General features: G+C 40.7%; 1 protein-coding gene across 10 annotated transcripts in view; it reads left to right on the forward strand.

The window, feature by feature from the left end:
- Positions 1-15591, forward strand: part of nav3 (neuron navigator 3) — a 408804-nt gene extending 393213 nt beyond the window's left edge. For 7 of the 10 annotated variants that reach the window (XM_012915615.4, XM_076876163.1, XM_012915613.4 and 4 more), the window contains 15 exons: positions 51-175; positions 2963-2986; positions 3450-3616; positions 4740-4893; positions 7874-8060; positions 9181-9278; positions 9374-9469; positions 9713-9881; positions 10046-10281; positions 10718-10872; positions 11235-11306; positions 11850-12046; positions 12274-12392; positions 13066-13269; positions 15085-15591. In XM_012915615.4, the coding sequence (XP_012771069.2) occupies positions 51-175; positions 2963-2986; positions 3450-3616; positions 4740-4893; positions 7874-8060; positions 9181-9278; positions 9374-9469; positions 9713-9881; positions 10046-10281; positions 10718-10872; positions 11235-11306; positions 11850-12046; positions 12274-12392; positions 13066-13269; positions 15085-15204 (2123 nt within the window). In that variant the 3' untranslated portion in view covers positions 15205-15591. The remainder of the gene's footprint in view (positions 1-50; positions 176-2962; positions 2987-3449; positions 3617-4739; positions 4894-7873; positions 8061-9180; positions 9279-9373; positions 9470-9712; positions 9882-10045; positions 10282-10717; positions 10873-11234; positions 11307-11849; positions 12047-12273; positions 12393-13065; positions 13270-15084) is intronic. The other 3 variants (XM_012915614.4, XM_004573967.4, XM_076876164.1) reach the window with 1 other exon arrangement.
- Positions 15592-16067: the final 476 nt, after the last annotated feature.

A 16067-nucleotide genomic window follows, 5' to 3' on the forward strand; every position in this document is an offset into this window, starting at 1 on the left:
TTCACCTAAACATTCTTTGCACTAAAGAAAGCTTTGTCTGTTCTTTCCAGATCTGAGGATTAGACGGCAGCACTCTTCTGAAAGTATGTCCAGTATTAACAGCGCAGCCAGTCATTCCAGTATGGGCAGCTTGGGCAAGGATGCCGAAGACAAAAAGAAGAAGAAGAAGAGCTGGGTAGGTGAAAAGATAAAAACACTAAAGCTTCAGAGTAAAATCACATTTCAAAACCAGACCTCAAACCTTCCATAGTTCCAGTGGCTAACAGTGGCTCTTCTCAAAGACTCATCATGAAAGGACATAGCACCCTGATTTTTGGTTGGGAGCGTGGTGTAATCTGAGTTCTTACTAACAAGCTACATCCATTCGCTTTACGAGTGTATCGCACAGACACAAAAATCTGCTAGAAAATCTAACAGTAAAAGTGGCTGCACCCTTAGTAAAACATACTTGTACTCATGAACAGAAGGTTAGCTAGAAAGACTTAAAGCACTTGTTGTACTATGCCTTAAACATGCCTTTCTATTGGGATTGATTGTTTGGGGGACAGCCTCAACTGCTCATACAATGAACTGCACTTTTGGACCTTGAGCTTAATTTTTAAGGCAAAATATAAGAGAGGGGTGGAACTGAGTACTTCTTAACCAAAGCCCCAAAAGGTTGATTCTGTTCATCTGGGCGCAGCGTTTTCGGTTTCGTCATTTCTCCCACTCGGCAGGTTTCCCCAATCTTATAAACAGTGCATTTGCATAATGACTGAAACTAGCAATGGTCTTCGAACAATGGGCTGGGAGGTCGGTTCCTTGATCATTAATATGCAAACTGTTATGACCACTGATCAATGGCCATGAGCACCATTCAAAATACTTTCAGCTGCCTGTTTTGGGTATTTTGAGATTATGCTATATATGCAGGTGTCTTTTAATTTCTGGCTTGCATTCATTTGCTGCAACCAACAGATGCTTTATATTTTCACATGAAAATATCCAGACATTGTTGGAGGTGGATTTGGTAAAAAATCCCCTAGATACATATACATTATTCAGTGGCATTGAAGCTATTTTAGATGTGCTTTATATGCCCACATTAAGAGATTAAATGTCTTATTTGCATAAAGAAAAGATATTTTTGCAGCTCTATCAAATAAATGTGATTGTACTGTTGCTCTCACTAAAAATCATCCACATTCCTACAAGAAGAATGCATTAACTATACCTGCATGAGCTCAGAAGAACTTGCATTATTTAGTCGTTATTTGCTCATCAAATCAAAAGCAAATGGATCATTTCTGCCCCAAAATGCCAATCCATGTTTTTAATGCTCTGATTTTTTTTATGCCCAATCATTCCTTCTTTAGTGTAAAGTGGGTGTTTGCTGCCTTACATGACTGAATCAGTCTGTGATTAACTGGTTTGATACGTGTGATCAAGTCACCATGTAGATCAAAAATCTAATATTTAGTCATATTTGAGTTGAGATTCCTCCGAGGATTGAGTATGCAGAGTGTGCAGCAAAGTCTTGAAGGCATCTTGACCTAAAAGAGGATCAAGCATAATGAACCACACTGCAGTCACTGTTTGAGAAACACTTGGAAATTCATATTTAGTCTAACATGCAGATGAGGTTGGAAAAGAAGCAGAGGCCACCAATGTCATGTACACAGAGGTTCAGCCTGAAAAAAGTCGAGTTTCTGCCCAGAGGTTAGAGGAGTGCTTGTTAAATTTCCAATTTTGGATAGAAGAGAAACACTCTTCGAAATTTCCTGTCAAAGTGCTTTTGAGAAAAGCTCTTAATCCCTCAGTTACACAATTGGACTTGGTCAAGCTTGGAGGTGTAAAACAGCATGGTATATAGCTTTATTCCTCCTACAGAGCATGTTGGGGGAATAAAAAGGAAACTGAGTGTTTGCTGACTCACATGTCTAAAATGCATCTTGAACTGAAGTTAAATCCTAGTCTCAGATGTATGTTTAAAGCAGTTTTCCTTCAATTGACAAATGTATATATACATTTTCCCAAAACATCCAAAGCCATAAAGCCTTTTCCCCTTTCTCTGCTCTATCTGTGCTAATTTTGCTGGTTGCTGTACAAGCTACTCAGCATCCCTGGCTGAGAGCTGCGATTTGCTGCAGTCCCCTGAGTGAGAGAGATGACATATTAGAAGTTCTGTCTCAGCCAAGGAGCACACAAACTAGAGCCATTCTCCAGTCTCTGCTGCAATGCAAAACACATGCCCTTGAAATGAAATGCATACTAACAGTGTAAAAGTTCCCCACCAAGCCTGACATGTCAACATCAAGCCAGCCTCATGAATACCAGCCGTTTCCTTATTTCAGCAGCAATTAATTATTCATTTGCATAAATTCTTCCTGGGTGTATGATGGGTGGAGGACAGAGTTGAATTGAGGTTAGTGAATGAAAAGCAAAGACAAAAACCACACATCAGGCTTGCAGGGTGGCAAGGTGAAGGATGAAGTTGCATATTATCATGTAGCTGCAATTACAACCATGAATTTCAACTCATAACCTAAGCTGCAAATAATTAGCATTTCAATATCGGTCTTATGAGTGTCAGTGTTGTAAAATGTTGCATATTTTGTGTTGTGCATCATTGTGCTGACTTCATGTTGCGTCCTGAACTCTTTGCTTTGTAAAATGTTGGTTTTATTGACTTGAGATCTAAACTGTCCCGTATTCAGACAAGTTTATTTGTCACCTCAGATCACCTCAGGCAGCGGTGATCAAACACTGAGCATGCTTGCAGAAATGCTCTCCTCCTACCAAAGGGAACGCAACTGTAATAACATTCATCACGATTATTACCATTCTAGCAACAGCAGTAACTGGAATGTCTCCAGTAAAACAGTGATATTTGCAGCAGTTAGCTTTAATCAACACTCAGTCTCCTGCAGAGCAGGGGTGTGTGTTTGCGTGGCTTAATGTTGGGTGTGTTTTGCATCTTCAGGTGGCCGATTCCCTCCCGGCTCAGGTCAGTGGTTCCCAGAGTGTCTTCGTTTGTGTGCAGTGATTCCTCATCTTCACTTCCTTTGCTCCTACGTTTGCCCTGCCTTCTCCCCCTCTTAGAGCAACCTCCTCCTTTTTCTGAGAACGTCGGCATGGATACAGCGACCTTCCCCTTTCCCCCATTGTTTCTCCTCCCCCCTCCTTTTCCTCCGCCCCTCCTCATTTTGACTGCCTGTTCATCCCAAAATTTTTAGGAACATTAAAAACGCCTGCCCCCCCCCCCCATTCTCATCTGTACTTATGGTCTTGCTTCTTGCCTTTTTACCTAAACCAGACAGTGCCCATTGCTTGGAAACAGCACGGAGTAACTTCCTGACAGGATGCAATATCATCAGGGTTAATATGAACTGACATGATATGACTGAGGAGGTTAGCACGGCCGGTACTGATGTTTCTGCCCCTGTGTGTTTGTGTTATGTGTGTTGCAGTTACGAAGCTCCTTCAAGCAGGCGTTCAGCAAGAAGAAAACCAAATCGCAGTCAGCCCACGATGAGCTGGAGGAGATGACCGACTCTCTGCCTTCCTCACCCAAACTGCAGCACGACAACAGGCAAGGCAGTATCGCCACGCTGCGCTCTTCACCCTCCACCACAGAGTGAGTAAATGTATACTCATTCACTCTCACAGTTCTATTCACATGAGACATTGTCTTCTGCCGTATCTACGATCTATAATAACTGAAATACACACTTGTCTCATTTCTTTTTCTTCTCTGAATATGTAATTGTTTCTGACCCTCACTTCACTTTTCTTTTCTCTTTCATCCAACCACTCTGTTTCATTATTTCTTTACTATTTCTCTACCTACTGTAGCAAGTGCGTTTGCGATAGCAAGTCTTCCCCCATTTGGACGGCAAAGAAAAAGCTAAATGGTTATGTGGTCTACAAGCACAGATCTCGGTAACAGGCACTGAGTGGCATGCTCCCTGGGAGTGTGTTTGCAGTGGTTTGTGTTTGTGTGGCGTTCTTCTCCATATTAGCGCTTTGCTCCGGGACACAAACTGAACCAGGACCTTAAAATTGTCCAGTTTTCGGTTATGGAAAAGTAGCAGAATGGAAAGAAAACTGTTCTTGTTTTGTCAGACATGTCAGAAAAAATTGTCTGCATCTTACTACAAAAGGTCAATATATCTATTTATATATAGATATATAAATATATATCACAGTCATGCCAGGTATTGTTTGGGTTAAGATAACCTGGCATGCGTGGTATCTTAACTCTTATAGTCTCGGCATGTGGAGGTTTCTGACTTAGCAAACAAAGCATTTTTACATGTCGACTTTTTTAATATCTGCCTGCTGATTACGAAAACAGCTGAATCTCTGTCATTATGACAACACCACATCAGCCTTTTTAGTTTACTCTGAAAATGATCTCTTACATTTCAGACTAAACATTAATGTTAAATAAAGAAAAGAGCAACCGGTATGCTGCATGGCTGTCATAAATTCTGGCATAAACATCCTACACATATTGCAATATTTCTTTTCCTGTAAGATTGCTAAAATAAAGTACTGTAGTATCAATGGGAAGGATTTGCTGTACCAAGTGCTTAACGTTCCTTGTTCACCCATGTGATACCAGCCCAGACTGACTCAGCTTGAACTTCAGCTTTCTTGTTCCCCCTGAAAGTGCACATTCTCCAGACTTGGTGTACGTGCTTGGTATAACCCTAAAGGTGAGCCCTCCTCCTCCCTGTGTGTGAACCCACTTTCAGGCTATGTGAATGCACTGAGGCTGAGGCAGAAATCATCCTCCAGCTGAAGAACGAGCTGAGGGAGAAGGAGCTCAAGTTGACGGACATCCGCCTGGAGGCACTTAGCTCTGCCCATCACCTGGACCAGATCCGAGAGGCCATGAACCGCATGCAGGTGAGCTTAAACTAAACCCAGGTCAATGCTGAACTGTGTCGATTTATATTTGAGCTCAAGCTGCATCAGCATGCACAGCTATCAGCTTGCCAGGGGTCATTGTAGTGAAAAATATGAATATCCTTTCACAACATAACAAGTCACCTAGTGCTCTCACTCTTTAGCTATTAAATTCTATTTTATGGTGTTGTTTAAAATGTGTAACCCAGGTAATGTTCTCTCATTTTTGCTATATAACTTTGCACTGTCCACTTTCTGCTGTAACAAAACAAATTTCCCATGTGTGGGACTAATAAAGGTTATCTTATCTTATCTTAAATGTACTGCAGCTTCATAATCCAGAATGAAAATGAAACTGTCAATGACCGTAATGACATTTAAACTTCTTTGCCTTCGGGCCAAGAGTAAAATGAGAGGCACAATAGAACTGTCAGTGTGGTTAATGTGTAGCTGGAACTTGCAGCAAATTAGTATAGCTTCATATTATGTCTGTCCTGGCTCTGCCCACTGATGAAGAAATTGTCTCTCATTTCTTTCATTTGTACACTTGGCTGTCTTGACCTGGAAGCCAGGCTTTCCCTCGACTTTCAGCCTTTTTTAAGCTAAGCTGACTCACTGCTAACTCCGCCTACTTTGGCCCAGTTTCATTTAGTCACCTCTGTCAGTGCTTTTTCACCACATTGTGCAAAGTGATGCTGCAGTCCTTCATAACAGCATGTAGGACGATATAATTAAATTCAAATTCAAATTTTATTTGTCACGTACACAGTCATACACAGTACGATATGCAGTGAAATGCTTAGACAACTGCTCGTGACCTAAAGAAATAAAAAGGAAAAGGCTTTAATAAGATAGGAAATAAATATGAAAAATTAAAAAGGGTAAATTTAACTAGGAAGGAATAAAATATAAATTAACTGTACAACAAAATACACAATAGAACTATATAAGAATGTATATATATATATATACATATATATATATATATATATATATATATATATATATATATATATATATATATATATATATATATATATATATATATATACATATATATACACACAATAACAGCAGCTGTACAAGTATTAACTGGAAATGAAGAATATAGTGACCAGTGTTGTGCAATCCACATTATGTCTTGTGCAGTGCAAATATGCTTAAAGTGATTTAAGTGATGAAGTGAAAACAACAAACTTTCAGGTTTTGTGCTTGATGTCTTATTTTTCAGCTCCTAGTACTGGGGTCTGCAAGCTTTAGTAACAGCAGAGCCATTTTTTGGCAGTTTTTCACCAACAACAATCTGCATAGAGTCACAAAACATTAATACAGACATTATGAAATTGTAGAAATAGAATGAAGTGATTATATCTGTTATACCTACTCTTAAAATGTTGACATTTTGAATTTTACCTGTCTTTGTGCAAATGAATTAAAATCCAAGTATCTTACTTGGATAATAATTTTAATAATACTAAAAGTAAAAAAGAAATCATCCAGTTGCATTTTAATATCAGGCATGTCAGCGAGCCAACAGTCTGGCTGTGAATTCAACCTGCTTTTTCCTTCAATTGCTAATTTTTTTTTTTTAAATAATTGAAATCTGATTAAATCTGCTTTAACTGCTGTTAAAGTTCAGGAGAATTAAAAAAAAGTAAAGTGGCCACAGGGAGCCACTGGAGATGGGCAAAACACTGACATTAAAATGAGCACATATTGCTGTTAATTGATTTTCTTCCAGTGAGAGGTGAGAGGTGTGTTAACTTCCTGCCAATGCAAACCAAACATGTCTTGCTGTTAAAGCATAATCTGTTATTTGGTCAGCAGACAAGTGTTAAAATGTTGGAGGGAGGAATAGTGCAAACAGCAATGAGCATGGTGAGTTGAAATTAGATGCAGATTGCAAAATCTCACTCTAGTTTGTGAGGAGCACACCTTCCAGACATCTGCATCAAGGTAAACAACACTGAGAAATACTCCGCATGACTTACCCTCCACTACCTGCAACAGAAAACTGCTATTGGTACTTGATCGTGGTACTAGTTGTTTTCATCTAATGCTATGCAAGAAAGAAGGTAAGCTTAAATCAGAAAAGTCCAACCATTACATCAAGTCCTATTAGGATATAAACTTTGGGAAATGCAAAAACTTCCAGCAGCCTCCAAACAGGCACTAATCATCAAAAAACAGTCATTCTATTTTTAAGCAGTCTGGAAAGCCATCCTCTGTTCTCTGATAATCATCAGAGAACAGAGGATGGCCAAGGCCAAGACTTCCTGTTCCACCGGTCGTTGTTTGCTGTCCAGCTATGAATGCAGATAAAGTAAAAAGCTGATAAAAGCTAAATAGCTCTCAGATGATAGTCGATGATTTTGAGTTTGTCGGTGAGCCAAAGCATTTCTCTTCTGCTTTCCACTAATCTTTACCTGCAACCCAGCATAGCCTCTAACGTACTGCAAACAGACTCCTATCAAATATCTGTTGATAAAGTTAGGTTCTCGAGGGGAAAACACCTCATGAAGGTGTTGTTTACTTTTCCATGAAGCTGAATTTTTAAAAAGGGGAGTTTCTCCATGAAAACAAACTCCCATTATTTATTCCAGTACTCCTGATGCAGTGTAATGAAATCATCCTTTCAAAGCATAGTGTACACAGATGCTGTGACTTTCAAATTTTCAAAGGAACACATATTAAAGAATATCCTGTGTCTCAGTTAAGTGGATGCCTCTGAATGTGGGCTGCGTATAGTTTCCCTGTCAGATGGGGATCATGTCCAATTCCTTATCTGAGACTTAATCTTCAGTACAAAGAAGGCTCGAAGATCAAAAAGCTGCCTACAGCCTATAATTCCAGTGATACTGATTCAGAATAACAACAATGCAGGAAATGACCATCTGCTGTTGGAGGAGCCTATCAGTCAGTGTCTTTAAAAGCAGTTTCTGTTAGATTTGCTATGATTTTCTTTATTTGCAACACACAGAATGAGATTGAGACGCTGAAAGCAGAAAATGATCGTCTGAAGTCCAGCGGTAACGCAACACCGACAGCCACACCCGTGAAGACAGCCCGGCCACCCTCTGAGACCTCTAGCACCTCCTCATCCTCCTCACGTCAGTCCTTGGGGCTGTCCCTCAATAACCTCAACATCACAGACACCATCATGTCAGGTGAGCTCAGTTTCTGCAGCCCGTCGATCTGAGGTGTCTCTGTGTAGCAGCATTGCACCCAGCAGTTTGTTCTGGGCAGTGAATGCAGTGGGAGGGTGGATAACTGGAAAAAAAGAAACAAAAAGGATTTTCACAGTCAAGACAAAGCATACAACTAGATATGTTTTTTGATTATAAAAGGCACTTCTTTCAGAAAGGTTGTATTCATCATCAAGGTTGTATTCATACTTCTCATTTGAGAAGTAAGTGTAGGAGTTGTGTGTCTGGTGATGCTGAAGGACATCGTTTATAGTCTGCAGTAATTCGTGTTTTTGTGCAGCATCAAGTTGGATTAGCTCTCTTCATACTTGCCTCAATAAATGCCAGAGAATTGTGTTTGTGGAGAGAAATGATCCGGATGAGCTGCATTAAAATGATGAAATATCTGCCCCTCCCTGCTGTGGGGGTTTGCAGCCAAGCAGGACCTATTACATAAACACTCTTCAATCTCTTCAGGCCTGCCCCTTTTGAGAGCTGGAAAACTTTGTCCCTCTCACTTGGACTGTAATTAACTTAGAAGGCACGGCCCCCTCTGATGACCTAGCCTCTCATTACCTGAACGTCCGGTGAGCCAAGAGCAGCGACATATGGGAAGGCAAGTGGGCCAGTGGGCTGTTATCACCCGAGCACAGAGCCCTCTGCCAAGGGTAGCCAGCCGAATACAAAGTACCCCCTTCCTCTCGCCAAAATGGAACCTGAGAAAAAAGAGAACGAATGAGACTTAGGAGGGGAGCTGTTAATAGTGTGGCAAAAGTCACATCATCCCACTCTTCTGTCACATCCTTCGTGAATGGATGAACAATTCTTCGGCTAGAAACACTCAAATGAGCTCATTCCACTGAACGATTTCTCATTTCTTTACTCGCCTTTCATTTCTGCTCATACATTATCATTCTGTGCACTTCCTAAAAATCAGTGTATGAGAACCCCGACTAAATGTAATTATCACATTAAAGATAGCTGCATTTTACTTTGGAGTCTGTGTGTTTCTAGCTATATTTTTTGGCAGGCAGAGCAAGAGTGTGTTTATTCTGACGGATTCAAGCTGGTTTTTCCTTCTAACATTAAGGTCTATTTTCAGATATTCTCCTCGATGACAGCTATGAGGGCAACCTACGCAAAGAGGGCCGCAGTGTGCGAATAGTGGTTACCATCAGCAGTGGGCCAAATATCACCAAGGTTTGTGAATGATTCCTCCAGGAAAACCACTGTATTAAACTCTGAGAGGTTCTAGGCTATATTGCTATATGTAATACATGTATGTAACTCCTCAGGGTACACAAAGCCAGGAGTACCTGATTGGGTCTATAGGTGTGAGTGGGAAAACCAAGTGGGATGTCCTGGATGGGGTTATCCGACGCCTCTTTAAAGTAAGCAGAAATCATTTGTCCACATGACAGATGTTCCTTACTGAGCTTGCTGTAGTTTGTAAGAGGACTAGCTTGTGTAATAAATCATCTCAGTAATGAATCTGTGCAAATTAAAGCTCCTGTTGTCATCGTTGATTTCATATTTAAATGACTTAAAAAAAAAAAGCCCTCACAACACAGAGAGATTTGTAAACTTGGCTGATTGTGCAGTTGTTAAAGTTCCACTGTTCACCCTCGCTGCAGGAGTATGTGTTCCGCGTGGATCCTCTGACCAGCCTGGGTCTCAGCTCAGACAGCATTGTCTGCTACAGGATGGGTGAGGTGATTCGCTCCCACGCCTCTGAAGTGCCTGAGCTGCTGCCCTGCGGCTACCTGGTGGGTGGCAACAACATCATCAAGGTCAACCTTAAAGGTGAGTCAGCTGGGACGTTTTATTTGTGGATTATAGATTTTGTAGTAATGCAATGCAGAAAATATGCAGACCTGGTAACAATAACGTAAACTTGAGCCTCATTTTCCAGTCTGCTGTATAATATTCATATTTTCCTTTCCTCTTTCCTTCCTTGTTCATTACAGGTGTTAAGGAGAACAGCATAGACAGTCTCGTGTTTGACACTCTCATCCCGAAGCCCATCATCCAGCGATATCTCAACCTGTTGATGGAGCACCGTCGGATCATCCTCTCAGGACCCAGTGGCACCGGTAAATCCTTTCTGGCTGCCAAACTGGCTGAGTACATCATTTCCCACATGGGGCAGGAAGTGACGGAGCACAATGTGGCCAGCTTTAATGTCGACCAGAATTCCAGCAAGGTATGAAGAACAAGATTTTTTTTTTTTTAGCTTATCAAGGCTACAAAGTCAAGCTCAGTCACGATTGTGGCAGATCAGCTACCTGCCTATCAGGAAAAACTGATATAGGTAGCACTATTTAAGCTGCTTTAGCCTGTCCACTGTTGCTGCCCACCTCCTCCTTTCATACTGACCCCATCAATCTGTTGTCATCAATGCCTGCTCCATTTTTGCTGCGTTTACTGAATGCTGTTTCTGACCAGTCACAAGTCATTATAATTCATAATTTAAGCATAAAAGTTTATCCAGAAGGGTAGAAAGGCTATTACATACAGATTTGATAGTGGCGCATGTCATATGGATTTTATACAGAAATATGAGGACTTGTTACATTGCATTTAAAAATTGTCCAATTAGTGTTATATCACAAATGAATTAATATTTTTGTTCTACACAGGACCTGCGTCAGTACCTATCAACCCTGGCTGAGCAGTGTAACTCTGAGGACACGGACACAGAGCTCCCCACTGTGGTCATCCTGGACAACCTCCACCATATCGGCTCCCTCAGCGACATTTTCAATGGCTTTCTCAACTGCAAGTATCACAAATGGTGAGCCAGAAACTTTCCTCTCCTCTATGCTGAAACGCCTTGCAGGGACAAGTCCTACTGTCGCTCACAGCTCTAGTCAGGTCAAGTCCATTTTATTTTCACAGCCTAAATTCAGATGTCACAAGTTTTGCCTCTCAGCATTTTTAGTCTGTTCAGCTTCTGTTCTTGAAAGCTGGATTCAAATATGGGAAGAAAAAACCTTTAATAGGCAAAAGGAAAGAACAGCTTTGTAGCATGCTCATGCCCACTCAAGTCAAGTTGTAAACTCACTATAATAACATATCTAAATGTTATGTATTAAAAACTCTGCATTTTTCTCTCGGTTAAGCACTCTAAGTAATCGCATGTGTTTGTCTGTCCAGCCCTTACGTTATTGGGACCATGAATCAGGGGGTGTCTTCGTCTCCTAACCTCGAGCTGCATCACAACTTCAGGTTTGACACATTTGGCTCTGTTATTCTTTGTGTAACATTGCTTATTCACTTGTATACCTTACTTTTATTGTGTTGTGTTTAAAAGCTCCTTCAGTTCTCCAAAAGAGAAATGATTTGTACTTTTACTTGTCCTCCTGCCGAGCTTTGGATCTGTTTGGTTGCAATACTCTGTGTCTCAGAGATCATAAATAAATTCTTCCACAGGGAGTGCTCTAATTATGTCTCCTGGATAATTAGCCCTGTTAAATGAGAATTAATAGGCTGTGATGCCTGTTCTGAGTGAGGACCATTTCTGCTTGGCATGTTTGACTAGTTGATGATTGGACAAATACAATATGATTAGAAAGAGATTAACATGAGCCAGAAATTAATTTAATATGACTCTATTATAGTTACACAGAATGGGATCCAAACTGTGATGGAAGAAACGCTATCACATCATGTTTAAACTGAGATGTTTTGATGAGAAATTTGATTTGATGTTGAGCTGATTGATTTGTTTCTGTGCTTTTGTTTGGCCATTGATCATCTGTCCTATCATAGGTGGGTGCTGTGCACCAACCACACTGAACCAGTCAAAGGTTTCCTGGGGCGCTTCCTACGGCGGAAGCTGATTGAGACAGAGATTGATAAGAATATGCGCAGCAATGACCTGATTAAGATCATTGACTGGATCCCCAAAACCTGGCAGCACCTCAACAGCTTCCTGGAGGCACACAGCTCCTCCGATGTTACCATAGGTCAGGTGTCACACACACAAACAAAAACACACACACTAGTGTGTGTGCTGTTTGTCTAACACTGAAATCTCTGTTGTGCCTTATTTTAGCTCTTATCTGTCTCAGTGCACAGTAATATAAAGTTTTTCTGTATGTCGTCTCTTCGGCAGCTCATTAGTTTTAACTGTGCACCATGTCACTGATCTTTGCTTCACTCATCATCCTCTTTCTCTTTTTTGTCCCTACAGGCCCTCGTCTGTTCCTGTCCTGTCCCATGGATGTAGAGGGTTCTCGGGTTTGGTTCACTGACCTGTGGAACTACTCCCTGGTGCCCTACCTGCTGGAGGCTGTCAGGGAAGGACTGCAGGTAGGACCTGATAAAACATAACTGTGTGGTTTCACCAATAAATCTTTTTACAGCATAATGCTAGAAATAAAAAAAGAACATTAAAGTGACACATTTTTTCAGGTTAGTATATAACAGCATCTAATAAAATCCAAACAAAAGGAAGTATGCAGTAAAATAAAGCCTTAACACATCTGCACTGCTGCCTCATTAACTGCACAAGTTTTAATGTGTGCCATTGTCTGTGTGAATGAATGCTGGCTGCTACTGTGAGAGAAAATGCTGAGATCAAATTTCAACATTTTTAACCCTGCATAACAGGATTTTAGCAGTATTTCTATTACAAAGGACACATTAGTCCAGATGAAATTAGCGGTGTTAAAACACTTCTAGGCTTTTACTTTCATCTAAGGGGGTTCTCGTTCTGCCGGACCATTTTGTCATGCACCATAGGGCTGGCATGAATGTTAAAATGGCATGAGACGAGAAATAAAACTGAGAAAGAAATTATCATCACCACAGTGTCTGATTTTTATGTCACTTCACACAATGCTAAAAAAAATTGTAGGTTAGAGTGGCAAACTGTTTTAGTCTCTGTGACCATAAATTTTTACCATCATAAGATTAGAACAACAGTGTTTTATTAAAAAAGAAAGCTTGATTGACCTCTCTCCCTTTTCTGCCTTTCTTGCAGCTGTACGGCAAAAGAGCTGCATGGGAAGATCCATCCAAGTGGGTGAATGACACATATCCATGGAACGCCGCCTCACTGCAGCAGGACGGGCAGTCGCTGCTCCAGCTGAGGCCGGAGGATGTGGGATATGATGGATACAGCTCGTCCAAGGAGGGCGCCTCATCCAAGCAAGTGTCTCAGAGTGACACTGAGGGAGACCCACTGGTGAGGAACAAAAGACAAAGGATGTTCTCAGAGTTTTTTAAGTGACTAAGAATTAAAAGAGCAAACATGAATGCTGAGAAAGCTGATGGAGCAAGTTCTTTGTAGAGCATGAATGTTCACGTCAATGCTGCTGGCCACTGCTCAGGCAGTGTTTGGGTGTTGTTGACGTGGCCTTATAAAGAGGTACAGACTCATGGGACTGAAAATTATTACCAGCGGCTGTTGATAACCTGCAGGTTGCATTTTGTCAATACTTGATTTCTAACAAATGAATGAACACGTCGTTTACATTGGCACCAGAACAAAATGAAAATGAAAAAAGCTAAGTGGGCTGATAGCATCGATGCTGACGCTGGTGTTGGTATCAGATCAATGCCATCATAGCAGTATCGATACTTTATTTCTGTCCTGTAAGTACAGAAAAATATTTTTTGGGAAATGAAAAAATACACCTCAGACATGCACTATGGAAAATGCTTTTTTTCCTGTTTTATTTATTTTAATCTATTTTATTTATAGCCCATATGTATATTAAGACAATATGTTTGCATTTGTTTACTGATGATGTAACTTATTTATAAATCATGACAAACTGCTGTCTCTAAGCTGTATGAGTTAAAAGTATCAGTGTCAGTAGTAGCCATACTGGTCCTGGATCTACTTGGTATCAGACTGATACTATTTGCAGTACCACACAGCACTATTAGAAAAGAAGGACAGGTTGAGAAGAGAATGCTCCTCAGTACCACAGTGACCCACCCACACACACACCAGATGCTTAACGTGACGGAGGGTTGGAAGACGAGGCAGGAAATGGTGGAAAGAGAGAATTCATCATCATTATTGCAGCCCAAAAGGATATAAAGACTAGTCACCCAAAATCAACTGGCTTGATTTAATAAATGTGTGTGTGTGTGTCCACGTGTGAGCATTTGGAGCGCAGGTGTGCCACAGCTCATTTCAGGAACACTTGAAGTGACGCGCCAGATGCAGCAACACTCCTGCATTATTTAGACCATTAGCTCTATTGCAGGGATGAAAAGTGCTGCTGTTTTATTGCGGGCTATTTAGCACAAGGTTTTCTGTCTTTTTTTAAGAACATGGAGAATATAAACAGAGAAGGTTTGAGGGTCACTGCATTGAGGTGTTGGAAGTTAGCAGTTGTTCATTCCTTTGTGAAAATGGAAAATACAGTCAAAGAAAGAGTAGATCACATTAGTAATGATTCCAATGAATACCCAACCTTTGAAAATATTATGTTGTATTAGGTGAAAGGTCAGACTGCCAGTCTGCTTCCAGTATCTTTTGCACAAGAGTCACACTGCACACATCTTTGGGTTTTAATCTCAGATACGAACCTGTAATGTTTCATAACTTCATCTTGCACATTTGTAATGCTATGGTGTCTACAAACACTATGTGTACTATGTGCCACCTTTGTGGTAGTTACCATTACAGTATCTCTTGAGCACATTTTGCCATGGTAATGGAGACTGACTCACAAGGTATAAAATAAAAACAGGAGCCACAAGCTTAGAGTTGCGTAAAATTCTTGATTGATTTTGTGAAATCTGCTTTTGAATATTAGCAACAGTAAATCCTAACTGTAGTAATCATTTGGAGAGTCCTCAGATTTATCTTGTAAACTCTTGGCAAATGTGCTGATCACCAGGGTAGGAATTATCACACTCATCAGAGCACGATCAAACCTGTACGCCAACAGTAGAGCCCTGCTAAAGTTATGAAATGCTGAGGTTTTCCTGCTTTGAGTGTCTCTAGTTTTCCATTCCATTCTAACTCTGCATTATGTTGCAGATGAACATGCTGCTACGGCTGCAGGAGGCAGCAAACTACTCCAGCACGCAGAGCTGCGACAGTGACAGCACCAGTCACCATGACGACCAGCTAGACTCTTCACTGGAGTCAGCACTATGAGAGCAAGAGATACTGATCCCCTAACCCGCACCCCTTGGACCTCCCAGAACCTGGGAACTATCAAACCCCCATCACTACCGGACACCCCTATAGTTAGCAAATGATATATGAAAAGTTTTATTATCCAAAATGATTTACCCAACATTTGAGAGAGAAAAAAGCCTATTTTTACACAGCGATGGTGCAATATTAAATCAGATTATTTTATGTCTTAAAGATGTGTCTTCAACTTGGTCCCCGGTGATCAAAAAGGTAAACGACAATATGCGTAAGATCGAATCTATTTTACTGACATCGGATAGTGTTCGCCAGTCATTTTTAATGGATGTGTAACATTTGAAGAATACAACTTTTCATATATATTATAGGTTTTAGTGTGTCTGATAAGGAACATCACACTTTGTTCACACTTTTCATTTTGGGTGTGAGAAAATGAAAGAAGTTCAGCGTGATCAAACTGGATTTTTTGTTATCTAGTTATATTTTCAGGTGTTTACATTTAGGGTCGGGTTTTGTTGTGTATGTCTTTCCTTGTTTACAGAGGTGCTTCTCACAGACACACACTCAAATGAATGCACTTGCACACAGGCAGCAGGAGGAGACTCTCTGTTAATGAAAGCTTTTAAAAGTTCAGGCCATCATTTAATCTACAGTCCAGCCTGCCACAGTGTCCTTGAGCAAAGTACCATATCTCCACTTCTGACTACCCTGATCTCTTACACTATCTTTCAGGTGATGTAATGCTCTCTAGTGGCCACAGGCTGTTTTACATCCATTGTGTTTACACACAAATCATCAGGTTTCAGTAAAAGTTATTTATGGTCAACCAAACCTGCTCCTTACTGGGTAGATTTTGTTCACCG

Source organism: Maylandia zebra, linkage group LG17, assembly GCF_041146795.1.
Source record: "Maylandia zebra isolate NMK-2024a linkage group LG17, Mzebra_GT3a, whole genome shotgun sequence".
NCBI classification, from domain to species: domain Eukaryota; kingdom Metazoa; phylum Chordata; class Actinopteri; order Cichliformes; family Cichlidae; genus Maylandia; species Maylandia zebra.